Source organism: Alosa pseudoharengus, unplaced genomic scaffold (genome assembly GCF_046254945.1).
Source record: "Alosa pseudoharengus isolate Yale_2024_CS ecotype anadromous, Long Island Sound unplaced genomic scaffold, YU_APseudo_1.1 YU_APseudo_1.1_scf_5, whole genome shotgun sequence".
NCBI classification, from domain to species: domain Eukaryota; kingdom Metazoa; phylum Chordata; class Actinopteri; order Clupeiformes; family Clupeidae; genus Alosa; species Alosa pseudoharengus.
Window position 1 is genome coordinate 13,428,149 of NW_027468837.1, and position 27,500 is coordinate 13,455,648.

The 27,500-nt window shown below is 43.6% G+C and overlaps 2 protein-coding genes across 2 annotated transcripts in view; both read right to left on the reverse strand.

Annotated features, from left to right (window-relative positions):
- Nucleotides 1-18,751, reverse strand: part of unm_sa1614 (un-named sa1614) — a 51,894-nt gene extending 33,143 nt beyond the window's left edge. The window contains exons 1-8 of the mRNA XM_076267529.1: nt 18,471-18,751; nt 7,112-7,184; nt 6,549-6,694; nt 6,174-6,248; nt 5,320-5,369; nt 3,559-3,688; nt 2,124-2,209; nt 854-929 (exon numbers count right to left, since the gene is read on the reverse strand). Coding sequence (XP_076123644.1) covers nt 854-929; nt 2,124-2,209; nt 3,559-3,688; nt 5,320-5,369; nt 6,174-6,248; nt 6,549-6,694; nt 7,112-7,184; nt 18,471-18,596 — 762 coding nt within the window. The 5' untranslated portion in view covers nt 18,597-18,751. The remainder of the gene's footprint in view (nt 1-853; nt 930-2,123; nt 2,210-3,558; nt 3,689-5,319; nt 5,370-6,173; nt 6,249-6,548; nt 6,695-7,111; nt 7,185-18,470) is intronic.
- A 2,408-nt stretch (nt 18,752-21,159) lies between these two features.
- fer1l4 (fer-1 like family member 4) overlaps nt 21,160-27,500 on the reverse strand; it is a 47,887-nt gene continuing 41,546 nt past the window's right edge. The window contains exons 39-44 of the mRNA XM_076268681.1: nt 25,486-25,571; nt 25,192-25,290; nt 24,535-24,776; nt 22,592-22,893; nt 22,354-22,454; nt 21,160-21,619 (exon numbers count right to left, since the gene is read on the reverse strand). Coding sequence (XP_076124796.1) covers nt 21,439-21,619; nt 22,354-22,454; nt 22,592-22,893; nt 24,535-24,776; nt 25,192-25,290; nt 25,486-25,571 — 1,011 coding nt within the window. The 3' untranslated portion in view covers nt 21,160-21,438. The remainder of the gene's footprint in view (nt 21,620-22,353; nt 22,455-22,591; nt 22,894-24,534; nt 24,777-25,191; nt 25,291-25,485; nt 25,572-27,500) is intronic.

Sequence of the window (27,500 nt, forward strand, 5' to 3'; positions counted from 1 at the left end):
GAGATGGGGTCTGGGAACTAGAAATTAATTTTCTCGTATTTGAAACGTGGTTTACTAATGCCCAGAGCCGTTTATTGGGCACTACAAATGTCTATCAAATGCGTCTGTACGCAGCTCATAACGGCTTCGGCGTGTCGTCATCGTCTTGCTGCCCTCCCTCCGTTCTGTGATTGGTTCCTTTGTTGAGGTGAAAACGAAGTCCATAGAATCCAGGCTGCCTAGCAGCGTGAATAAAATCGCGCGCGTAAGGCAGCATGGGAAAACCCAGGCTAGGTATTAGTCATATAGCAAAAAAACCCAGATACAAGCCTTTATGTTGCTTAAGACATCCCGGTACACAACCACCGTCTGTCATCGCACATACATATCAGCGCATACTTATTTACTTACTCATTGGACACTTTTATCCATATAGGGAATTATAAGATTCTATCTGCATTCTGAATAGTTCTTAGATATTAAGCTTCAAAGTTGTAGAACTCCATAGAGTTATATTGATAAGTGGAACAAGCTTCTTATAATGTCCAAAAATACATACAACTTCAAGAAGCACCTAACCTCAGCTTATTTGGTTGTTACAGAATAAGAACATGTCAATATCTCAATTTTGACATACCGAACTTTATAATTCTAAACTTGCATACATCAATTCTTACAAGAGCCAGTTTCTCCAGAGCAACTCACAATTTGTCAATTTTTCTGGCTACTGCTTGCAAGCCCTCTCCTTAGCCGCTATGCTACCACCACCCACATACACACCAATACATATATACACACGCACATGTACACACACACGCACGCGCAAGATCACACGCACACGCACACGCACACACACACATACACTTGCACTCACGTGAGTGAGTTCCCCTGTCAGGTTGTCAATGTATTGCTTCAATCTCTCTGTGGCCACCAAGCACTCCTGAAAGAAACTGAGAGAGAAATTGGATTTAACCTTTACACACCGGATTGTCAATTTAGCATCAACGGTTAAACAGGGCAAACAAAGAGATCCCATGGACACGGCGCTAACCTGCTACCCGTCCCTGACTACTCACAGCACACAGCGGAAAGGGTCAGAAAGGATGTGGTTTGGATGTGTAAATGTGCTGTTTTTAAAGCCAATTTATTCCTTCTGCTACACGTAATTTCCCAACTATTAGCTGAGGTTTATATATTGATTTTGCAAAATGTCTTCAGCTATGGGGTTAATAACATGGAGCAGTTATAATATGGTTTTGTTTTTTTAACTCGCATAAAACACGGTCCTGCGGTTTATACACAATGCTGCTAATACACAGGAAATACCTGTAATGGACATAAAACTGTTGAAAAATTTAAAATTAATTATGCACACTTATTATATATAATTATACACATTTTCATGAACACACACACACACACACACACACACACACGACACATCAAGCACTTGTTAGCTCGATATCATGTGAAAAATTGGCTGTGGAATCTAATTTGTCTAATCTAATCTCATCTGTGGAGCTGTCACTTCACCACATCATCTATAATGCGCGCACACGCACACGCACACACCCTCAGCACAAACCCCAAGCACAAACCCCGCACACACACCCCGCACACACACCCCACACACACACACACACACACACACACACACACACACACACACACACACACACACACACACACACACACACACACACACACACACACACACACACACACACACACACACACACACACACACACACACAGTTTCAGGAAGAAAGTGGGACCTCAAAGACTTGGGCAAGGGGCAAATTAATTCTGTTTCTTGCCACAGCTTCCTTATCTTAAAGGGAGGATTTTCACAGATGCAGCGGCAGCACTGCTGTCAGCTCTGCACAGGGTTGATAGTGACAGAGACATTGTCTCTTCTGCTGGTCCTGACTAGTGTTTAGAGGTCAATCAATACATTGAGTGCACAAATGAGTGTGTAACTGTGAGTTTGTGTGTGTGTATGTGTGTGTGTCTCTGTGTTAAATCATCTGCTGTATGCAGACCAAAAATGGATGTGCAGAAAAAGCACAAACTTGTACCTAACTCTACGCACACAATCCCATCTGAACACAATGCTGTTGCACGCTAGCTGTGCTTCCTCTTACTTGCACTGGGAGTGGTAGTGCTTGATAAGATTCTGCAGCAGGTCAACGCCCTTCTTGGTCTTGATTTCATTTACTTTGATGAGGTACTGAAATAGAGAAGGGGGCGTGAATTAAACATCAATAACACATGCTTGAGAGGAGCTGTGGATAAGTTGCCTGTCTTAATTACAAGCATCTAATTGGATATTTAAGTGCAGTCTCTCAGCCATCACTCAATGGCATGGAACTGTTGAAATTAAAACATCTATAGCCATACTTCAAGATATACTATCGGTAGCCAGTGGAGATATAAGAATGGACTCAAATAACAGTCTTCCACTTGATGGTGAGAAATTGTTAGCCATGTTTGGGTTATATAGTTCATCTATAACAATACAGATAATCGAATATAAGCAGTCATTGGAGATTTAAGCATAGAGTTAATTAACAGTACACAATATGCTCAATGCTGAGAATCTTTAGCCATGTTTGGGTTACACAGTTTGATCTATAACTACGCTACATGATCTACTAGCAGGGTGCTAAGTAACACATGGCAGTGGGCTGAGAAGGAGCCCACACTATATGATCTGTATTGGTTTCCAGGACACCGTCCCCATGATCTTATTAGAGGACCAACTGTACCAATTACACCTAACGGGCACTAGCTTATATTAAGATAAAAAAATCTAGTTAGTATTGTTTTTAGCATAAAGATACTTACTTCGAGCTCTCTTGTATGATTATTTGACTCAAAATTACTCCACTGACAGATACATTTACTTGTTTTTTTGTCTTAATTTAATAAGATTTTGACTTATTTTAAGTCAAATAATCTTACAAGAAAGCTCAAAGTATGTATATTTATACTAAAAACAATACTAACTTGATTTTTTTATCTTAATATAAGATTATAACACTTGGTAAGATATCATTTTTGCAGTGTAGTTTAGCTTTCTATCTGAGTGAACCATAGGGTGGAGCTCCAGCTACACAGTTCTGGCAGGAGAGAGAAAGAGCTGGCAGAGTTTGACTCACTCTGGCACAACAGGTGCTGAGATAAAAGGCTTTTCAGTGGAGTGTGTTTGAGCATATGTGTTTTGATGATTAATGAGTGGGAGTCTGTTTGTCTGTGCATGTTTTGACTGTGATAGAGTCTAGTGACGCCAAAGTTTAGAATGCCATCTAACGCATAGAATGCCATCTTTGGCGTTGACACGACTGACGCGCGTCAACGCCAAAGAATAGAAAAGAGTTCTGTCTCTTGAGCATCAAGTCCATAGATGAGAATGTGACAGCCAGTGGCCCACTGGCCTTCTGTGTCTGTGTCTGTACGTCTGACATGTACATGTATGTGTCTCTGTCTGTCTGTGTGCGTATATCTGTGTTTATGTTTTAATGATGATTATGTGTGTGTGTGTGTGTGTGTGTGTGTGTGTGTGTGCGTGTGTCTCACCTCACACATCTGTAGCTGGAACATCCTGCGCTCTTTCTCGAGCTCCTCAGCGATCTCCCCTCCGCTCACCTCTGTCCGCACCATCCCATACTGCTTTGCCAGCTCACGCTTCTCCTTCTCTATCTTAGTGCTGCAGACACACGCACGCACACACAAACACACAGACACACTCACGCACACATGCACACACACACACACACACACACACACACACACACACACGAGAGAGAGAGTGAACCATAAAATACAATCACAAGCACTCCCTTATGCCATATTTTTTATCCCAGTGCTGCATCTGCCAGTCTGTTTAGTACTGCCAAATGGCTGACACACACACACACACACGCACACGCACACACACGCACGCACACGCACACACATGTGCGCGCGCACACACACACGCACACACACACACTTGCATGGGTAGACACTCAGGGTACTAACGCTTTTGCTCCCACTTCAGGCGTATTGGTTTCACAATGTGTGTGTAAAATCATTGCGAGGTATGTACAAACAGACCGCAATGATCTAAAAGCGCAAACTGCCTGTCGCAGGAGCTGAAAAATGGCTAATTGCATTTTCCGTGTCATGCATATGCATTCATGGGAGGATCCAGGGGAAAGTGGGAGTTTAGCGTAAAAAGATGGGAGGGGAAGCGTAAAGAGCGCCTAATTATGTATTCCGCGGTATGTACAAAGACTGCTCCTGAAAGCGCTCCTGAAAGCGCCTAAATACTTCCGCCTTGTAAAAGCAGGTGTTAATCCAAATTGCAGTTCAATGCGTCAATAAGAGAACCTTTCAAAGACAACAGAATCGCTATTTAGAGCTTTGTAAGTATTTGTACTATCAAAAGCAACCTTAACTTTCATTGGCCTTTCGAATGTCTTACTTTCACTTTCACGTCATTCACTTAAACTTTCCTACTTGCTAGATTTGACCAATTTTCCATAGCCTACGTGCACAAGTAGTTTGAGTAAAACTACTGATCTTCAGTATCTCCCTGCTTCTTGACATTTTATCATGTATGGTATTATTTCATGATCGCTAAACGTTTGATTCTTTTTAATATTGTCATCAGTTAACTTAATTCAACTGAGCTTGTATGTAGGCTCTGCTGTTCAGTTATGGACGTTCGTAAATTGCGTTTATGGGCGGAGAAAGGCAGAGAAAGGCGCAGTTTACACTAGTTTGATAAATATGACGGAAACTTGGGTCTGACAGTGTTCGCAATCTGCGGTTTGTCCATGAGGCTTGTGTGATCAGACAGACAGACACACACACACACACACACACACACACACTGCAGTCATATTTTCGTGTCCTAGCTAAATTTGGCCTTGACCACCTAAACCCTTTGCAATTCAGGAAACGTTGTGAGATTCTTCCTCAACTGCAAAAAACGGCGTCATCACACCTCCAGTCCACTTAATCTGTGGCTCAACAGATGGACGACACATTGGCATGTTTTTTTTGTTGTTTTTTCGAAATCACTTCCTGAGCTCGAGCAAAAAATAACACACTGCGGACGAACATTGTTCTTCAGTCAAACTCCAATGAGACTCTATTGGAACAAAGTAGAGTCTAACCAACAAACTCAAGTAGAAGATATTACATTTATTAATGTGTAGTACTTTTGACTGGCTTCCTCCTAGCTTTCTTGCTTTTTTTGCTTGCATACATAACTTGTTTGTATAGCCTATATGATTACTTTTCCATCTGTGGTGGAAAAAGTGTGCAGTTCTCACAAAAAGGACAACTCACAATTTATTCTCGTAATCTCTCCAGGCCTTGTCGAATGGCTTCTTCAGATCCTGAGGAAGACAGAGAATAAGATTAAGGTTTCCATTAAGAGACAAACACATCAGGCCATGACTGCTGGGCACACCAGCTGCTACCCCCCCCCCCACACACACACACACACACACACACACACACGCCTCCCAGTCTTCCCTGCTCTTCACAAGTCACTCTCTTCCCTGCTCTTCACAAGTCACTCTCTTTATATATCTCTCTGTCTGTCTTCCTTCCTTTGTCTGTTCTACAGTATATTCTCTCTACCACTCTCTCTCCCCTTGTATTTCTCCATGTATATCGTTCTTTGTCTCTCTCTCTCTCTCTCTCTCTCTCTCTCTCTCTCTCTCTCTCTCTCTCTCTCTCTCTCTCTCTCTCTCTCTCTCTCTCTCTCTCTCTCTCTGGTGCAGCATGTCTCCCACACAGGCTTGCGTTTTTTAATTATCCACTCGATGGATTTCCCCACAGGGAGGCCGCACTGATCTGCACTGCGTTTCAGCCTCTCTTGTTAAACACAACACACTTCATTAGCTTCTCACACCCACACTCACACACTTATTCTACACACAAAGTGCCTGCACTATATTCCTCAAAAGGCTGCATGAGAGTGTGCAAGAAGCCCAGTACACCCAACCACACAATAAGCGGAATAATGAACTGTGGGTTTCTGGCGAGCTCGTTCATAGCAGTCGTTGCTAACCTTGAGGCATTAAGAGTGGGGGCTGAGAGAGAGAGTCCTTGAGACATGTGATATTTAGGGAAGCCGGTAGAGCGTTACTTGTGATCGGACTGAGGTGACATTTGGGCAGTAGATTTGGGCTTACCCCTTTCACCTCTCTCAGGTCTCCTTTCACCAGAGAATCCAGGAAGAAGTTGATGTTGTGAAGCATGCTGTTCAACTGCAAAGAGGAAAAAGAACTTATCACCAAAAAAAAACCCTCAACCTTTACACAAGCCAAACATGAAAAAAGTGTCAGGTCATACATATTTTACAAATACTGTGGTCTCTGTATTTTCAGAACACTGTGACGCTTTTATCTCTCCTTAGGCCAGAGTTTCATACTTTTAAAGGACTTGTAGATAACACAGGGACCCAGTGGGTAAGCCAGAGAGGGGTTCTGTCTTATCTGGAGGCATGAAGTGCCTTATCTCTCTCTGACTCTCTTCTCTGTGCGCGAGCAGAGCGGAGAGTCACTCACCAGGTTTTTCATTGGCGTCAGCAGCTCTTTGGAGAACTCGGCGAACTTGTTGAAGGCAGACGCCACCTCTTGCTCCCCGTTGCTCCGGAAATTTACGGCAAGTTTCTCCATGGAGTTGATGTAGACCTCCAGATGTGATATGTGGTCTAAAGCCGAGACACAACTTCATTAAGGGTGGTGTATTTCCATCAATGTCTTTTTTTATGGTTGAACATGAAAACAGAGATGGGTCTTACAGAACTCATCATATCATAAATAAAAAAATCTACTAAACCCAAATCACAAAAACTGTTTGAATAGTTCAGTGAAACTCTGAGTGACTATGCCCTTGGTGCTTGTTCCCCCACGCTGCACACATGGGCGCGTGACTGACACCATTTTAATTGAACCCCATTTTAGCATGTGGTATAATGGACAGGGCCTGGACAGAGCCTCTCAGCCTGAGCAATGGCCGCTGTTCATACGTGGGGGTCCAACCTTTGTGTGTGCCCTCTTTTAGTGATGCTGAACAGACTGGCTGTTTTCACACCATGGGAATAGCTATTACGAGCCCTTGACCTCACCTTGACCTGAAGCATGCTTCGCTTTGGCAGCTTTCTTCAGTTTCTGGAGGACAGTCCGGTCACAGTCGAGGGCCTGTAAAAACAAACAGGATTTCACCATAAGAGTGTAACCCTCTCCACAGACAAGGCCATTTCCTTTTGAAGACTCAGGACAAAAAAAGTCAATGAACTTGGGGAAAACTGAACTAAATCCATATGTTTTTCCCACCATATGGATACATTAGGACAGAATGTCCTGAATTAACATCTTTCTATAAACGATTCCAAGATAAGAAAATACTTATGCTTCCCACGTGATCACCAGAACATAGAAGGAAAAAAATAAACATTTACAATTAGATACACACATATGGGGTTTACTTTATCTCTTTGTTAAATAGGATCATCAACACACACACACACACACACACTCTTTTCTCTCCTCTACAAAAGCACTGGCATGCACACTGTTCCATTTCCCCAAACTCCCCCAGGCAACACAGTCAGAAAAAAGGGACCGTTGCAATTGTAAACATTTCTCTTGGGCTTCTGCTGTGTCCTGCAGTGTGCAAATATCCTGTTTGAAATTACGCCGTTTAAGACATACAGAAACAAGAGAAGACGTGCACGAGAAGCACCACAACGAGGAATAAATGAAGGAGGCTTCACAGAGCATTTGTTCACTCCTGGCTGGAGTGGAGCATGCAAATCACCTGGCACCTTTAGCAGAAGCTTAGAATGCTCCATGTTTCGCGCTCCAGATCGACTGTAGAGAGAACTGGCAAGGCAGGTCGCGTACAATACACCACAATCAAGCAGGCCCAAAGTGTTATCTTGGTAAACACTTGGCGAACTAGATGACACATTTCCAAAGCACACATGGAATCAGACACACACATGCACCGGAGGACTTTCACACACAGACACAGAGACAGGAAACAAAATAGCAGCATTGTGGAGACCACACCAGGAGAAGCTGGGTGAGGAATGTCCTTCACAGTCACCACACTCTAGTGGTTTTGACTGCAGGCTAACCACACAGTTGCCTGCATCAGGAGTGACCAGATCAGAATAGAGTTACACCCGAAGCTACCATATTCTCAGCTTTAAGTGCCCAGTTTCAGTAGCAGAGTATATGTTGTGAAAGAATTTGTGTGTCTGAAACGAGCCCCTACTGATACAAGACAATATTAAATACATTGAATTTGTATGACATTACCAATTTAATAACACTCACTGATTATATTCCACTGTCTATTTACTTTTCAAGTACATGCAGCTGATAAGAGAGGGTTTTTCATTTTGGTAAAGTCTCCCTGTGAAGACAGAGCAGAGGAGAGAGAGGAGAGAGAGAAGAGGAGAGAGGAGGAGAAAGCTGAGGAGAGAGAGGAGGAGAGAGCGGAGGAGAGAGTGGAGGAGAGAGGAGGAGAGAGAGGAGGAGAGAGAGGAGGAGAGAAGGAGAGAGGAGGAGAGAGGAGGAGAGAGAGAGGAGGAGAGAGATGAGGAGAGAGGAGGAGAGAGAGAAGAGGAGAGAGATGAGGAGAGAGAGGAGGAGAGAGAGAGGAGAAGAGAGCGGAGGAGAGAGAGGAGAGAGAAGGAGAGAGAGAGGAGGAGAGAGGAGAGATCTGCCTCTTTCTTGGCTCCTCTCTCTGTATGGTCTCTCGTTATCTCAAAGTGATCCCCGTACTTAATGACCCACAAGCCACCGGCTCCAACAGAGGGGGGCAGACGGAAATAGACTCATTACACCGAATAGAGGACAGTATGGGGCAAAAGGAGGGGGGCACAAGGACATGAGGGAGCAAAGGGAGGGGATGCATAAAGCACGCCATCATAAAACCTGACTTAGCGGCTAATAAGGAGCAGGAAGAGCTTGTATGACTCAGACTTAAAATGGAGGTGAGACACACACACACACACACACACACACTGCTCCATAAGCAGTATTTGCCTGGGAGAGAGAGAGAGAGAGTGCAAAAGAGTAGAGTAAGAGAGAGAGAGAGAAAAAGAGAGAGAGAGAGCTGTGTGAGGGAGGGTCAGAAGTTTAGAGAGTGCACTTCCAGGTGCCCGTGTGCAGACGTCGGTCAGAGACTCCGACCTCAAGAGATCAAGCTTGGCCCAGATGTTTGTGGCCTGGCCTTGGCTTGGAATAGCCACCCTTTGATGGCTGAGGTTAGAAGGGTGGTGGGTCGGCCGACAGGAAGGGTGGTCTGCTTTTCTATTTTTAATTCGGTCTGAAACCTACTTGTACTTTGTGCTCTGATGCTAGTGTTACCAATAATAATGTAATTGAGCTCAAACTTGACTTAGGGCCATATCGTCCACGCTTATATGAATGACGACGTCCACACATAAACTATAACAATAACGACATGAAAAACGATATTGGCGGGGATCACTTTCGGAGCGATTTTGAGAACGATAAAAAGCTGACGGCCAATCAAAATCCATCAAATTTTAGCCATCACATTCATCAACACAAGGAGAGACTTTCCTTATTGTTGATCAGTGTGGACGCTTTTATCGTTAGTTATCTTTATGGTTGTCATTCCTGGTGTGAATGGCCCTTTATTTAGGATGACATCAGTAAATGCAGGCAAGTATCTTCTAAGGGTCTTCAAATGCCTAAAGCGGGTTTAGACATTTGAAGACCCTTAGAAGATTCTTGCCGGCATTTACTGATGACATCCTGAATAAAGGTCTAATGCATAAACATTCAATAAATAATTAGTGTCTGACTTGCTGTCAAAAGTGTGTAACTTAATATATATAAAAATAATATATAAAGAATAATACAGACTAGAGTGCATCTAGCTGTGCCAATCAGGGCTAGTCATCATCATTAAAATGAAATCTTGAATTTCCCCATGGGGATCAATAAAGTATCTATCTATCTATCTATCTATCTATCTATCTATCTATCTATCTATCTATCTCATTAGTCCCAATACATGTCAAATACAATATTAACTTGACACAAATTCTTAACTTAAAGCCCAAAGGCTCAATTCAAAACCCAATGTTTGGTCCAAGCTCTTGAGGTTAAAGATGACCCATTTGATTATGCAAAACACTGCTGCTGGGCAAGGAAGGCAAATCACTAATCAATTTATCTACAAATACAGGTCAATAACCCACCAGCACTTTAGAATAGTGGAGTACAAAACCTTTATGCGAGTTCTGGTAAAGGTCATGCCAATACCCAATTAATATGTTGATGAAATAACGTCTCTCAGTCACACCACTTCCTGCCATAGCACAAACAGAAGCTTGGAGACGTTCTCGGAGGACTTAATGGGAAGTAGCATTTCCTCTGGAAGCTGTGCCCTCCACTGTGCCCTGGCTTTGGGTGGAAACCATCTGAAAGCCCTCGGGGGGTGATCAACCTTCTCAGAGAGAGAGAGAGAGAGAGAGAGAGAGAGAGAGAGAGGAAAGAGAGAGAGAGAGAGAGAGAGAGGAAAGAGAGAGAGAGAGCGAGAGAAAGAGCGAGAGAGAGAAAGAGGCTGCATCTCTGCCATTAGGACCCTGACTACCCCAGGCACTGCCCTGCTCTGTGTCCTCAATCGTCTCAGTGGCCGGTCTAAAGGCCACTTGCCTCCTGGTGCTAGCGTTCATCACATGTCTGCTTTAACCCACCCTACCCACCCTACCCACTCCCCACAATGCACATTCAGCATCTGTGTCAACTGACCAGTTTTCTCTACATCTCTTCTCAATGACAAAAGCCTTAATGCTGGTATCACTCTTTTTCACTCTTTCTTGAACTTTTTTCACACCCTGTCAACCAATTTATCGCCTCTGCAGAGAGTTAGAGTTCTACACTCTAACGTGTCATATTGCTCTAAAGTGGCGGTAGTCTCAGTAGTAGAGAAGTAGTCTTGAGGCCGGAAGGTGACCGAAACCCAGACACACTGGGGGGGGCGGGGGGGGGGGGATCAGTGTGTGTGTGTGTGTGTGTGTGTGTGTGTGTGTGTAGGGAGGGTGAATGAGCAATGTTCTGTCTTCCCTCAAAAGCTCGCCTTGTGATGCCCTTGAGCAAGGCACTTTATTCCGGTAGAATCGCTGACAGTAAAAAAAATCTCTAGTCATTCCAGGGAGCAGTGAGTGTAAAAATGCAACAAAAAAACCAGCAAGCATGCACAATCAACATTGGCCTGATAAGGAAGTCACATACCCACTCTGTGGCCCTGTGGTGAATGACCCATTCTGAGCATAATCAAGAGGTTTCTGTCCTCTCTAAAGCTCTGTGTCCAGTCACACTGCCTCCTCTGCAACCGCCTCTGTTGATATTTTTAAACTGCCATGATTAGGCATAATTGCAATTTTATGAGGGAAAAAACCCTTCAGGCTTTTCATTATCAAATTTGTCTACTGCCACCGCTGCAGTCCCAGAGGCCACGCTGGGGGAAAAAACAGCATGACGCATCATCGCAAACACCAACAGCCTCCAGTAGCGTTGGCACAGACAAATCTGAACCCCCCCCCTTAAGATTCCCCAGCGTAAATGTCATCTGTCAGGAAACCAGAAGTACAACTTCATCATCATGGTCCATTAGGTTGAGGGGGTGTTCCAGGTTACGCTGCTATGCCTGGAGAAATCAGGGGGAAACCTGCTGTCTGACTGATGGACTGATGGAAGTAATCAGGAATCGCACAGGTGGGAACCTGTGTATTCTTTTGTGTGTGTGTGTGTGTGTGTGTGTGTGTGTGTGTGTCTGAATTCACAAGTCAGTCTATTCTCATTGGTGCCCTTTGGTGCAATTTGATGCTACCCTAGTGAGAGACTGCAGAACCACCACCACCACCACCACCACCACCACCACCACCACAACAACAACAACAACAAACCAGTGTACAAAATGCCCTGTCAGACCAATATTAATACATAGCGCCTTCACTTGCGTGGTTTATGAAGAAATCAAATGGTCTTGGCTCAAACATAACTGTGCTCATAGAGAAGTGATTCAAAACATGCTGGACTTGCTTTAACATCACGACTGAGCACCAGAGAGTCAATGCTGAGATTTTGAGACTTTGCATCTTTCTGCCGGCAGAGTTAGACAGAGCATGAATGGAGGGAGGCCCACCCAGCATGAATAATGAATGAACTGACCTATTCCTCATCGCATCTCCTGGCAGAGGATAAAAACCGTCTCTGTTGTGTTGTGGGTAACCCACTGTCTCCTGATAGCCAGAGGTTTACGTTTGTGTGGGGAAAGACTGACAGAGAGGCCGAGAGCACATCAATCAGCCTGACACATCCACTAGCGGCACACAACAACTATCAATATCTCACTGGAACAGTGGGAGTGTGTGTGTGTGTGTGTGTGTTTGTGTGTGTGTGTGTGTGTGTGTGTATGTAGGCCTTGTCTTTACAAAAGACCACAGCCGTTTCATTTATGTGTGGGCAATTTCCAGAGCCGTGTCACATTACATAAACTCTCAGTATTTTCTCTCTATCTATCCGCCTACATCAGTGTGTGTGTGTGTGTGTGTGTGTGTGTGTGTGTGTGAGCATGTGCGTTTAAACACCACAAATGAACTGAAGTGTTCTTGGGTGGATGCCTTGGGTGCTCTATAATTAAAGGGCTGGTCTGGGTAAGGGAGGCTGGGATGGGGGGGGGGGGGGTCTGACAGAAAGTTACTCAGTGAGCTCCAGTAAAACAACACGCTGGGGACCTCATCATCATCATCATCATTCCATTCTATCCACTCACCCCTACTATCTGTTGCATACCACCCTCATTCTATGCACAGTACATCTCTTGAAGCATGTGCTACTGAAAACTTCCAGAAATAGCTCGTTTTAAAAGTTCTTTCATCGCCTGTAAACATCCCTAAAACCAGCTAAGACGGGCTTTTGTATCGAGGCTGTGTTTTCAAATCCTCTCTTCCCCTCATTGTAAACTCCCATCATCAGCTGGGATGAAGGGAGGTTTTAAGGCTTCGTTTAAGGGTTCCTTTTAGCCTGTGCTGTCGGCTTTACTTCACACAGCATCAACACTAATCTTTACCCACAGTGGGTTACTTAAAAGCATCAACTCATCACAAAAGCGCCAGAACACTTGGAAGTCAATCACAGTGCTGCGTCAAACTGGATCGCTCTGAAAGAACGGGCTGAAGCCCGAGTCCGTGCGAGCTGCACCCCGGTGGGAGTTAAACTGTGTTAAACTGTGTGGAGTCTTCTGTGATGAGCCTGGTGAAATCACTTGCGCTGAAATGGCTTTTGTTGAGGCATTGATCTGGCAGGGAGGGGAGGGAGATGGTCAGGCACAATGGGAGGTGGAGGTGGTTGTGTTGGAATAAAGCACCTCTTCAGCTCACGCGGTTGGGGAAAAAAAAAATGCCCTCAAAAATTGCTCCTCTTTGTTCTCTTCAGTTCTAACTGTCAAAATGAACTTCCCGTCAAATGCTGGTTTCTATGGAAACTCCCTCCCATTACTCAACCCGAGCACTTGTCCACCGTCCGGTGGCTATTTGTGCCTTGTGAAGTGGTGATGAGCCCTTTGATAACATTTTCACACACAATTATGAGAAGACTGCTCCTGTCAAAAGTCTGATTTGATCTACAATACACATTTGTTTCAGAGAGGCACCCATTTAAATGGGAGTTTAAACATTTTGGAAAAAGAAAAAACCCTGACCTACTGTGCACATACCATTTCTGCTTTTTATATGGCTGGATAACTTTAACATCTCGGTCACATGTTTAAGAAAACAATGGGTTTTCTAGCCTTTGATGAGGGAAAAAACTGGCAAGCATTTGCAGTAGTAACATAACCTTGCTACTTTGTTAGAGAGAGTGATCGCCATATAAAGCACATGGCCGTATATAGCCCACACCACTTTACAAAGTACTCTATGAGCATGCCATGATAGTATTTTACTGTGTGCTGTGCTGTGCAGGTTGGACGTGATGGTTTTCCTGTGCTATGCTGCAGATTGGCCAAAAGTAGAGATTACAACTGGTCAGTAACCAAGTCATCAGAAGGCTCACAATAAGATGATGACAATGCAGCTATCGGCCTTGAAGCGCTCTCGTTCAACTCGGCCCCTCTCTACACAAAGCAGGTGAGTCCATTTACCTGGCCGCCAGTGAGATGCACTGACTGGGTAAACAAGGGACAGCGTCCACAGGAATCACATTTCAGTGGCAGCGAATAGGCAGGCCTCTCCTGAAGAATGGCATACTCAGCAGGGATCAGGCACGTGGCAGCCTTTGTTTTCTGGGCAGAGTGGCTCTGTGGCTGGTTTTGAGCTTGTGCCGCCAGCCCCGACATTGTGTGAGTTCCAACACAAACAAAAACCAAATCACCCTCCAAAATACTCAGATGTGGGGCACTCCATTATATGAAAAGCACACAGTTTTTTTTTTTTTAAAGTAAAAAAAAAAAGAGAGAGAGAGAGAGAAAGAGACCAAATTAAAAAAAGAATGAAGCACTGCCAGCTTGTTAGTGGGGTAATGTGCATTTAGTCTGGAAAAAATAACAGAGAGCGGAACTGATAAAAGGTGCTTCTGTAGAAAAATGGAATATTCTGGATTGTCTGGATCTACTGTAGTGTTATTTCAATGTACCGTAAGTGTGTTTCTCTTTTTTTTAATAATATATTTACCAAAAATGCAACTGGCACAGTTATTCCTGTCCACACGCTATGCTTTATAAAATCCCAAGCCCACTAGGACATTACAGAATGTCTGGTTGAGGCATTCAATTGCTACAGGAAAAAACAAGCACACAGTAAACAGCTCAGACCAAAGACCAAGAGCACACAGCCCAAGCTGAATGCACACACTACAATTAAGGCATCTCAGAAATACAGTTTCCCTTTCCACCTCATTTAAGCCACTGACCTCTCACTAACACGAGGCAATAAACGTTACATTTTTTACATAACACCAAGCCACTGGGCCTCTGCGCACAACTGTCCAAACACAGCAATCAGTCTTTCTCTATCTCTCTCGTGCGCTCTCTCTCTCTTTTTGTCTCTCTCTTTTCTCTCTCTTTCAGAATCAGAATGGACGGCTACTGCAATTTCACCTTCACCCACTAGCATCGGCTTGTCATAGGGGAGAGATGAGAGCTTGAGGAAAGATGGGGGGCTCAGCGGACAGCTGCCCCACACTGCCCAACATGGAATGAAGGGAAAGGGCCAGAGATGCAGCATAAGTGAGGGGTCTGTTTTTCTATCAAGACATCAAGACACAGAGCCAAACAATGTCTGGAAAAGGATGGAAGTCTAAAATTATTTGTAGATTTAAACCACTAGATGTAAGGACACTAACACGCTTTTGCAACAAATGTGCCTCTCTTATCTAGAAGACAATAATTGTGAATACGCAACCCTGAGTTTGCGGGTGCACATACAGTTAGTGGTAGGATGCTTTTCTGTTCACTATAAGAGTCCCCCTACAACCTTCGCCACTGAGCTGCTTCAGTTATTACTGGCATCACAACATCCATCTGACAAAATCCTGGAAGTGTGCTTCAGTGGAGTGGATTGCAGTATTTGGTATAAAAGAGACAAGGTTAAAATGAACTGAATCTTTACTGCAATTCCAATTTCATCTGGACAACAAACAATTGTAATAGATAAAAAAAGACACATTGTTTGGGTTGTTCTTCTCAACAAGCATGAGAAATTACAATCTGTAGTATACAGTACCCGTCCTGAGCATGTAACCCAACAGTCCTTTCCACCAGTCATCCAAACAACCCATCCGGTAAATCTCCTTGAACATTGGAGTGCATGTGTTTCTCTCCCCGTCTTACTTCTTGGTGCTCGATGTAAACAAATAGCCAAATCAGCTGTTGGGCGCCCATGACCAGACCCTACTCGCGCACACTGGTCCACTCGGATTATCCACACACTCCAATTAACCTCCCTAGTATTACACTCCGCCGACCGCCCTAATCACAAGTTGCTTCCATTCCATTTACTTTCAGCATCACCGGTACCAGCTCAGCTAGGCCCATCCCTCTCACTGTTACACACACACACACACACACACACGAAGGACCCATGATCCATCAGCCCAAGTAGCCAGCTAATGTGGAACTGACATATTGTCTGCTGGCGGCTGCAATTTCATTCCGCCTCATTCTGTCAGCACTTTCCCGGCCTTTAACCGAATGAAGACTGGGGCGATTCTGTCCGCTCAGTTAACTGGCTGGGTCACAAAGTCAAGGGATTACACACGGGAGCCATTTCCCCGACTTGCCAAAGACATCACAATGTAAATTGGAGAAGGAAAACACACACACAGAAACACTAACTCACACACTCACACACTCTCTTTCTCTCTCACACACACAAACACTCACACACACAGAAACACAAACACATACTGTCTCTCTCTCTCTATGTCTTTCTCTCACACACAGAGTTCCAACATATGTAGAGCTTTGTCTATATGGGCACAGGCTGTACATGCTTCAGTCCCTCTAATTTGAACCTGAAAAAAACCCACCTCCACCTCCCACCACCCCCACTAACCTCTTCTTTAGCATCAGCCAAACAGCATATCTGGGTGAGGAAGGATTAGATGTTCTTTGTACTTGGGGCCAGACACAACAGTAAGCCTAAAATGATTACAGCTTTGAATGAGTAAACAACACACAGTGGACACCCCCACTGGCCGACACTCAGACACACATAGGGAAGGAAACTGCGGTGTGCATCACTCACGCCCCTCTTGGTCAGGGGCTGGACAGCAGTGGACAGACTCAAATGGGTTCCTCAAGCATGACTGAGGGAGTCACACATTTAGAATTTGCTCTGCTTTTTATTTGTGGCAATGAGCCCTATTGTTTTCCCCCTTTTCCAGAGACCAAGCAACTGTGAGTCCCTGGGCCCACGATAATCTGATGAATCGGTGTGTTGGGTTTTCTCACTTTGGAGACAGGAAGCGAATGGATGGCGCTTCCTGTCACCCACCAACAACGCAGCCCCTCGTGGAGATCCTTTGGGCGGCTGAAGTGAAGACCTCATAGTCTCCCAAGGATGTGTCACGTCAAATGAGACCCAAGTCAATTGAGACCCAAACAGTCAACCATGTAATGGGCTACAGTGTCCAATGTGTACAATGTGTTTCACAGGCTAGGTCATCGTCATGGCAACTGTGCACTCCTCCAACACGACAGTCTGTGCTGTGCTGTGGTGGCGTCAGGCATTCCCATTGTCACCAAAACAGTGACCTCTGGCACGGGCTCCAATCTGCCACAACAAATGACTCAAAACGGCATAAGCCATGACCAGGTTTAGTGAGGGAGATTAGGTGGCGGCGGTGGTGATGATGATGAGATGTGTTTGGTGGGGGGTTTCCTTTCAGTTTCTGGAAAGTTGTAAACATGGACTTCCAATTGTCTACATAATTTATATTTCCCCCCACAATAGTCGAGGTTTGGCTTATTTTTGTAATTTAAACTAACATGTTTTGTTTATTTTCTATTTACAATGTGCAGGCTACGTAAAAGAACGGCCACGTACTACTAGTATTTCCTACACCACTAATATGCCTACAAAGACAGTCTGCATCTACCATAAAAGCCCCTTATGGAAATCACACAAAGATCCTGTGTTCACCTCTAGCGCGACCAACAGAGCGTCCGACAAAGCGACTTCTTGCACTTCTGTTATGACGTAAAGTGAAACATTAATGAACACAAAGACAGGACCGGAGTCGTATTATTATTATGAGGTAGCCTATATTTCAGGTGCGACAGTCGCGCAGTAGCACCTGACCATAGGATAAGCTATTCGCATACATTTGCAATATAGCTATAAGCTAAAGCTATTCGCATAAAATTGCAATCCGTTCACTTACAACCCAAATGAAACAGGTCTCTTTTTCCATGGATACTGGATAGAGGAAAATCTCGATAGCAACACTTTAATTCATGATTTCTGACAAAGACTGCATGCTCAAGTTTCTTCTCCATCACTGGGGGAGCGCAGAGGTCTGCCGCCCCATGGGTGCAATAAACAAAGGCAATTAGAATGTGCTCCGTGCTTGTCAACGGGACAGCCAAGGTTTGTGTCCAGTAAGCTAATTAACTGATTGGTAGAAAACAAAGATGACTAGACGCATGACTTGTCCACACGGCCCATAAAACACCGGAAAATAAAGAACTGAGCACAATAGAGCACAAAGACCGTAACCACGGTGCGGTTCTCCGCGCCTCCTTAAATAGAGCTAACTGGGATTGGATAATGAGTCCATCAGTAGCTTACAACGACAAAAAAATCCCGACACACCTTCTCATGTGGATCTACCCCAAGATCCAAGAGACAAGCCGTACGCTGTCACAAAATTATTGTTATCAGCAGTCTTACAGGATAGTCGCAAAATTCAGCCAGCCACAAAAGCTAGTTTACTCACCTCCTCAATGTTGTTGGCGGAATTCCGGCAACTTATCATTTTCGTGGTAAAAGACGAGGTTGTTGGAGAGCTGTAGTCCTCCAAGGTTTCTGCGATGAACTCCTCTACTGATATAAACTCGGGCATTTCTGCGATATAATGAAAACCTTTGCGGAGAAATAATTATCTGAACTAAAATAAATACAAAATGTAAAGACTTATGTGTGCAACAAAACTCCGTCTAATTGGGTGTAAGGACAGAGAGCACTCTAAAGAAGTGCCGTACCATGTGTTTACGCTGTCCGACGGTCCATCTCTAGTAACGCTGTCTGTATAAGCTGAATAAGGAACTGACGCTCTCCCTAGCAGTAGTACCGGTGGCGCGCTTAGCGGCGCGCATGCTCGTGTCCGCCCCTCTCTCCTCACACAGTTGTGGTTGACGTGGTGGCCAGCAGAGCATCTGCACATTCGGAATACTTTCCGAATATTGTGCATTATGAATACTTTGTTTTTGTGTGGCACTTAATCACCCAACATAAACGTGACATGCAGCCTTAAAGCTTCTGCTTATAGACTGGTATCCAAAAAGCCCCTTTTCTACGTGAACGCATGATTTCTATACACTCCGAGAGGGTTCTTTGGCTCTGTAATCTCTCTTTACGGAAGGGTAGTTTATAGCTCTATGTAGATTATATCACGCTGTGTGGGAAATGGTGTATGTGCGAGCGATTGAAACACGGCAAAGTGAATTTAAGCGTAAAAATGAATTGGGGCGAGAAAACTCTAGTCAGCGGACTAAAGCTCTTTACAGTAAAACACACTTAATTTCAAGTACTCTTTTGACGCGGTTTGGGGTGAGACTCTACTTGACATACCGCATCGTTAAGGGCCTGGAAGACACCTATTCCCAACTGTCACATCTCATTAGGGTTTCACTCAATCAGCTCCGGGCTGCACTGCCCGCAGCTCTCTCAGCCCCCACCGAGCGCCATGTGACTTCAGCTGAAAATTCCCAAGCTGCTTGCTCCCACAACGGGCGTGCTCAGCCACAACCGCTGCGCACGGCAGGCAGCAGCTGGGATAAGTGAGGGCTTCAATTAGTTACTCTCCACAAATGATGTGTTGAAAGTGAACTAGTGCTGTCATTCTGGTCGCTGGTGGATTTGGGGGAGGAGGTGCCCTCTAAGGTCCCCATATGAGAGAGAACATAAGACATGTAATATTAATAGTGCCTCTTAGAGGACCCCACCACCCCAAAATAATAAGTTATCATAAAGTGCACTGCCACTGGTAGTTCTGAAAGAGGAAAGAATATGTAATGCAACTGTATTGTTGTGATAATGGAGTTAGCTGAAGGTTGGCTGATTGGCCATGTCCAAGCCGGACAACTTCTTTTAGAGTGGCCAGGCTGAGCCCATTACCTACATTAGGGTGGCACAGTCTTATTTTTGCTACAACAAGAAGGTTGGCCAAATGGTTGCCAGAGGTGATCTTGGCCACCCCTTGGCTCCACCCCTTCATATTGGGTGGCCTTTCATGAAAAACAAACAAACATATGATTAAGTGCTCTTTGTGGTGCTTTTATGTTTGCCAAAATGTCATTATGCTATGACAATAAACTTTCCAATGGACAAAATCATAATGTTATCAAAGTAATAATGTTAATTAAGGAGATTGGGCAGGTTTTGTCATACATACATCACTGAACTCTCTTTTTTGCCTCTCTGATATCAAAGTCTGTAAATACCAGTAATTATCAAAGACTTACTAGGTGCACAATGATGGACTGGCCGGATGATCCATAAATGACTGATTGGAGGTGTGGCAAGACAGGAGTAAACCTACAAACTCAAGCTATTTTCACACCATTCAGTTTGTCTAGCAGGCTCCCAAACGCCACCCATGACACAGTATATTTCTGAGAGAGATTAACTGGGTCACGACATCAAGGCCAGAGGCAAATGACTGGACAGGCTAAAGAAGAAACATAACACACAGTATCATCTCCTCAATACAGCCACGTTATCTCTTATCTTATTCTGAAAATGACCGTGTAACAGAAATATAAGTATGTGAAGACTGACAGATTCTGGGTTTTCTTCACAATGGGAATTTGTAATAAGTGGCATTTTCAGCTGAACATATGCATATTAATAGCTTTCAGATGTGGGCCTGGGTATCCTCATAAATGATGACCTGCAAACAGTGACAAAAACCCAATCAGGTGCTTACTGCATAATCTGTTACGACTTGCACCTCCTGCACCAAGATACAATTTCCATGGAAACAAGGCCACTATACAGGTTTTTTGGAGCAATTACTCCCTCAGAACCATCACCATCCACATGCCGCGTCCTCTAGATTACTATTATACCCAACGTCCGGTCCCCACTGCTGCTCCACTTGTAGGACACAGCTGCTCTAATGCCCTTCAAACAAAATAATGGATTTGACATACAGTTTGGCACTTTAGGATCATTAACACAATCCATATGCCATAATGTACCTACAAAATATGTCAAAGTGTAAATATACACATTTTGACATGACATTTCATAAATATGAAACTGTATCAGTTTTACCTTCAGCTAATTATCCACAGTTCTAGATTTAGTGCAATAATCCAAAATGAGGATATAGTCAATACTGCAACATAGAGAAAGAGAGAGAGAAATACAGAAACAGAAATACTTTAATTGAATGTCAAAACAATGGTATAGCATCAGGAGTATATTTAAGATAATTTAATCAAACTGTAAAAGCACACAGTGTACATGACATCAGAACAGTGCAAATGATTATTACTCTACAAGAGCTGATTGTAAAATATTTTGTCTTTGGTTATCAGAAGTAGGATTTAAAACTATAGTGCCTTGTTTTTGGACCACACAAATCGCAGATAACATCTTCTCTCTCTCACACGCACACACGCACACACACACACACACTCTCTGAAAACAAAGGCTAGGTGCATGGTCAGTTCTGATGGTCAGCCATTCACTATGAGCTGGCTGATGTGTGTGGGGAGTGTGTAGAGGATGAGGAAGAGGAAGAGGGTCAGGATAGCCAGGATGACCAGAGCAATGATGTACTTCTTGTACTTCTTCCAGATGAAGAACACAAAGGTCTTCATGGGGTTCACAAACCAGTTGAAAGATGTCTTGGGTCGACTGAAAGCAAGAGAGATAGGGAGAGACACAGAGACAAAGAAAGTTGCTTACTGATATATCCATAGCAGAGTATTAACCTGGACTCAAAATAAATAAGAAGTATTGATAAAACGTCATTGTGTCAGTATACTGTATTTTTTAAATATGTCATTGAAAGTAATTCATTATTTAATAATTAATTTTATTTTATTTAAATGTTTTAATTTAGATTTGATGTTTATCTCCATATACAATCACATGTCAGTCACATATACCATAACTAGCAATAATGGTGCTGTTCAGTCTAATAAACATAACAAAGCAAAGTGATCAGCTGTGCTCTGGTGGGGGCTAACCATGCTCTTTCGGGGGCTGCCGTGGTCTACTGGTTAGCGCTTCGGACTTGTAACTGGAGGGTTGCCGGTTCGAACCTCGACCAGTAGGAACGGCTGAAGTGCCCTTGAGCAAGGCACTTAACCCCTCACTGCTCCCCGAGTGCCGCTGTTGTTGCAGGCAGCTCACTGCGTTGGGATTAGTGTGTGCTTCACCTCACTATGTGTTCACTGTGTGCTGAGTGTGTTTCACTAATTCACGGATTGGGATAAATGCAGAGACCAAATTTCCCTCACGGGATCAAAAGAGTATATATACTATACTTATACTGCATCCTGCTGTGAGAGATGTGACTCCTGACGCAGGTTGAAAAGTCAGTGTGTGTGAGCCTGTGGGTTTGTCAGTGTGTGTGTGGGTCTTACTTCGGCTTCTCCAACGGTTCTGGCTCCTTACGAGCTTTGCCCACAGGGTTCTTCTCAGCATCCTCCACAGTGACCAGCTGGAATTCTGCCTCCACTTTCCCCTGTATAAAACAAATGCAAACTGCAATTCCACATCTGACTACAATTCCCAGGATGCATCACAATCTTCACCGTGCACACAGTTGGGGGGTGTGGGTAAACTGTGCAAAAAAAAAGTTGTCAAGATAACTTAATTTACCATAAGCAGGAAAGTATTTCCACTGCTGTCCACAAACTGGAGATCCTCCGGCTTCATCTTGCTGCGTTTACTCCCCTTCTTCTTTTTCTTCTTCTTCTTCTTCCTCTCCTCCTCTGCCTCCCTCTCCTCCCGCTCGATGTCCTCCTGGCTCTTGAGCTTGATGAGGGGCCACCAGCCCTTCATCCTTTTGCTGCGGAAGATGGAGAAGCGAGGCGTGGCTTTGTCCTTCGCCATCTTGACGCTGCACTGCTCGGAGGACTTTGCCGCCCGCACCATGTCGTTCAGACGCAGCTCGATGGAACCTGGTGACAGGAGAGCAGGAGGAAGAGAGCCCCGTAAAAAAGCGTGTCATTTCCTTTGATTGGGGACTAGTGATCCCCAGAATTAAGCTATTTCTCCCTGTCAGTAATAGCCATTGTAATCATATTCATGAATTATATATATTGTGTTTGTATTTGTATTTGTGCTTCCTGTGGGACTACAGATGTAAATCAGCCCAAGGCTAACTCTGGCGCAATGCATAATGGTTACATTTATGTTTTAATTGCACACTGTCCCTTACAAATAAAATTGAAATTGAATTGAATTGAATATTCTTATTTCTAAAGGAAGATTGCAAGTTAAGCATATATTTAGATATATCAGTGTTGAGCTTGCAATCTTTACAATTCCACTTGATTAATCTTGACAATGCCCACATTTTGAGGTTTTCAGTAGGGTATTCTCATTTTCAACTGTTGTACTTGATGGGTGTTTTTTTCCTCTGTGGGATGGGTTGATAGGAAAGAGCAGAGGGGAGGTTCATCTTCAACATCTCAAAGAAATCCATACCATTGGTGTGTCAAATAATTACCTCAAAGAGCACCTTAATAAAAAGGTGCATTTAATGCTTGTCAGGAAACAAACATAAAAGTCTTACAAACATTTTTTTTTCACAGCCTTAATCCAACAAAGGAATATATTTGTTTTTTTTACCATGCTCTTACCTTTGAAATTTACAAGGACTTCGTTTCTTTTTAATGGATTAGCTGCTTCTTTCTTTTTATGTCTTTTTTAGCGGATTTTTGTTTTGTTTCATTTATGTGCATTCATTTTCTCTAAAATTGAAAGCTGCACCTTGTCATTTGTAGCTAGAAACGGTTTGTGGCAAGACACTAATGGTACATTAAAATGTATATTTGTTCATAGATTTGGATAAAAAGATCTGATAAATTAATAAATGTAAACGCAACATGTAATGACGAGATGACAGAGGAGGGAGGGGATCCTGAGGAGGATGCCGTGAAGATGGACATTGTCTATCTCAGACTCATGAAACCTGCCCAGATCGCTGACTGCCAGAGCTTGTGACGGGATCCTCTCAGAGCAAAACAGACAGTAGTGGCGTGCAGTGCTCTGAGCTGCCGAACGTGATGAGAGTGCCCTCACCACAAACTCCTGAGGCGAGGGCTTTGAGTGAGCCCTTCTGATGGCTCAAAAGCATCAGGGAAAAAACATGTTCCATTAATGGGATTCCTCTTGGTTTAAACCTAGTGCAGCGGACTTGGGATGCACACACACTATAGTCATCTTTTTTTCCATTTATTGGACTATTTCTGTTAATAGATAGTAGAATAAACTGGAATTGCATCTGTAGAGACTAAGACACTAACCACTGTGAATCATTATTTATTCTCCCATTTTCAAACTTTACCTCTCCCATGTTCTGTCCCTGTAAGTTTAGAATATTCACTCTCTGATTGGTATGTGGTATATGAATGAAAAAATATATAATTTAAAGGTGAGTTCAACCTGATCTACTGGTAAATTCAATTTCAATTCAATTTATTGTTATTTATAGTACAATATCACTATCAACAAAAGGTGTCAATACACTTCACAGTTAACAAAATAAATAATTAAAATAATTCATAAATAATTAAGCTCGTGGTGTATGTTCTCACCTAAGAAGTCATTGGCCGCGATGCGGTCATAGTCCCACACCTGCAGCACAAGTACAGGGGGCTGCCGGTACTCTGACTCTTCCAGGGAGAAGAAGGACTCCTTCTTCTTGTAGGTGATCTCTTTCTCAGTGGGCAGGTAGTCGAAGTGGAAAACGAAGCGCCAGTTAAAGTTGCCCTCACCCGTCAGGGAGTTAAAGTGCACGTCAGTCTCCTGCTTCTCATCCTCCAGCCCTTTAACCCACCTACACAAATCACACTCACAGAATTACTATGTAATTCACACACACGGTAATGTACACACAATAGCACACTTTTACACAGAAACACATCCATTCATACATGAACAGATGTACAGTAAGTACAGTGATTATAGTGGGTGTGGTGGAGCAGAGGAAGCATCACCACTTCCTGTCAATTCCCAAATGCACCGATGAGAGTTTGTGTCACTTTGGATGTGGATTTTTGGATGAAAGTGTATTCTAAATATCAGTCACCTTTAAATACTGGGCAGAGGAGTACTTTACAGAACACAAATACCTTGTATGTGTGTGTGTGTGTGCGTGCGTGCGTGCGTGTGTGTGTGCGTGCGTGCGTGCGTGTGTGTGTGTGCGCGTGCGTGCGGTGTATCTCTAGTGTATGCCTCTGAGTGGTACCTACCCTTTGACATAAATGTCACTGGAGGGCTCCCCGGTGAAGGGGTTGACGTCATCCAGCACCACATCGTCCGTGTTCCAGATGATGACCCTCAGCTCATAGCTGATGGTGAGCAGCACAGAAATACATGGTGAGAGCAACATAGAACCTCTACTGGGCCACAACATACAGCAACATTCAACCCCAGTCAGTCTGCTCTGAGACACCAACAACACAGGGGTGTTTGTTTACATGTGGAAATTAAATCACAAAACACACTTTTTTTTTAGAGCTAATGTACTGCTACAGATGACTCACCTTATGGGGAGTCTAGGTTTGATGTTGACCGGTGGAGGAGCAGGTACATCCACAGGGAACATATCCACCCACATGTGCACATAACCCTACAAAAACATAAACAACATCAACGGAGTAGGACAAGTAGGCGGCATCAGAGAAGAGGTGGTGCCTAGAGGAAACTTAGATCTTCCAATGCTAATCTTTTAATTGTAGCCAAAGTGGAGAAGTTGCTCCATTACGCTAACCTGGCCCTAGCCAGATGAATGTCGTTCCGCTTAGCTCCGCCTAGCTTCACTCACATCCATCTGGAACCTCTTCCATTGAGAGTGATTTCTCCAACCAACTTTATGGTTTAGCCAATCAGGACGCAGGGCGGGAGTTTCATAGATGTGACATAGCGTAGAAGCGACTGTGAGACTGTTATCAGCGTCACGGGTTGGCTTCGATGTGAGTGGTTGAAGTAGCACGTCAATAGATGACGGACAAGTGGCTTATTCAATCATATGCAAGCATTTTTTGATTAGGTCCAGCCTTCTGAAGCAACACTTCAATGGATCGGTTCCAGATGGATGAGTGGAGCTAGGCGGAGCGAAATTCATCTGGCTAGGGCCAGGTTACCATTACGCACCAAGGCTATGGAACACCCTGCCTCTGTACTTCAAACAGGCGATATCTTTAAAAAAGACCTGAAAACATACCTATATATGAGAGCTTTTAGTTAACTCATTTTATCTTGTAGACTACTTTTTCTGATTATTCTACATTTGACTGCTGCTATAAGAGCAGCAGCAAGCCAAAAGCAGATGGGGTCCCACTATTAAATCGGGGTCTGCTCAAGGTTTCTTCCAGGAATATGGGAGTTTTTCCTTGCCACTGTTGCCATATGGCATGCTTGTAGGGGGTTAAGTGTTAAGGCTGCCAGTTTTCCAGTTGTTGTGTTCCTTAAACGTCTGTATATAAATTCATATAATCACAACAAATACTAAGAACATACTAAGGACATGACCGCTGTATTTCTGAAGTATTTCTGATATTACTTGGTATGTTAATATGTTGCTGACCGGATCATAAACGGCCACAGCAACGAAGCAACGAAGAGGAATGACTGAAGAACTTGTTGGAAATTGTTGGTATTTGTGGGGGCCCGCAACAAGGGCTTGCGGTTTGTAGAGTTATGTAAGCATTTGTTAGCAAAGCCTATATATATACTACTGCAACAACTTGCTGCATTAGCCTCAAAATGTATTATTATCATTATTATTATTATTATTTTCTTCTCTATTATTGTGTTAAATGTTCTAAATGTAAAGCACTTTGAGCTGCATTCTGTGTATGAAATGTCCTATACAAATAAAGCTTATTATAGTTTCTAGACCTCTAGTTTGTTTTCATGAGAAATGTTTCCTAAAGAGAGAGCAGGGTCCTGTGGATTTGACGTACATTTGTTTTGACATTCCACTGGTTTTATTATTCACCACTGCAGCCACAGTTACGCAGCCTGATACTCTCTACTCTTTTTTGTCATTCAAGAGTGGAGTCTCATCCATTTCTATTAAGCACAAAAAAATACTTAAAACTTTGCTCAGTGACCTATAATCACCCACAGCTCTGCCTAGAACTCTGCAAAAATGAAAGAAAGAAATCTGTGAGACGGAAATGCCAGAGCCGCCAGCCTTGGAGAGTGACTAAAACGAATAGAATCAGGAGGGGTAATGTTCAGCACTCATTGCCTAGCCCTCACCTGTGCCAACTAATTATCGTTCTGTTTAAATTAAGGCTGAGATGATCTAGCTGCTTGACACAGATGTCCTAGGAACCTTGAGGAGAACTGACTTAAGCATTATCATTAGCATTGCATAAGCGTATGCTGAAAATGCTTGCATTACCTTTGCAAGTACCTAGTCAAGATATCATCTAGGGGCCTCTTTAGTACAAAGAACAGTGAACGTGCAATAACTGGCATCATTCAGAGCATACAGACCCTTTCAATTGCAAATAAACAATAAACAGTTCCTAAGGCATATCCGGTGGCA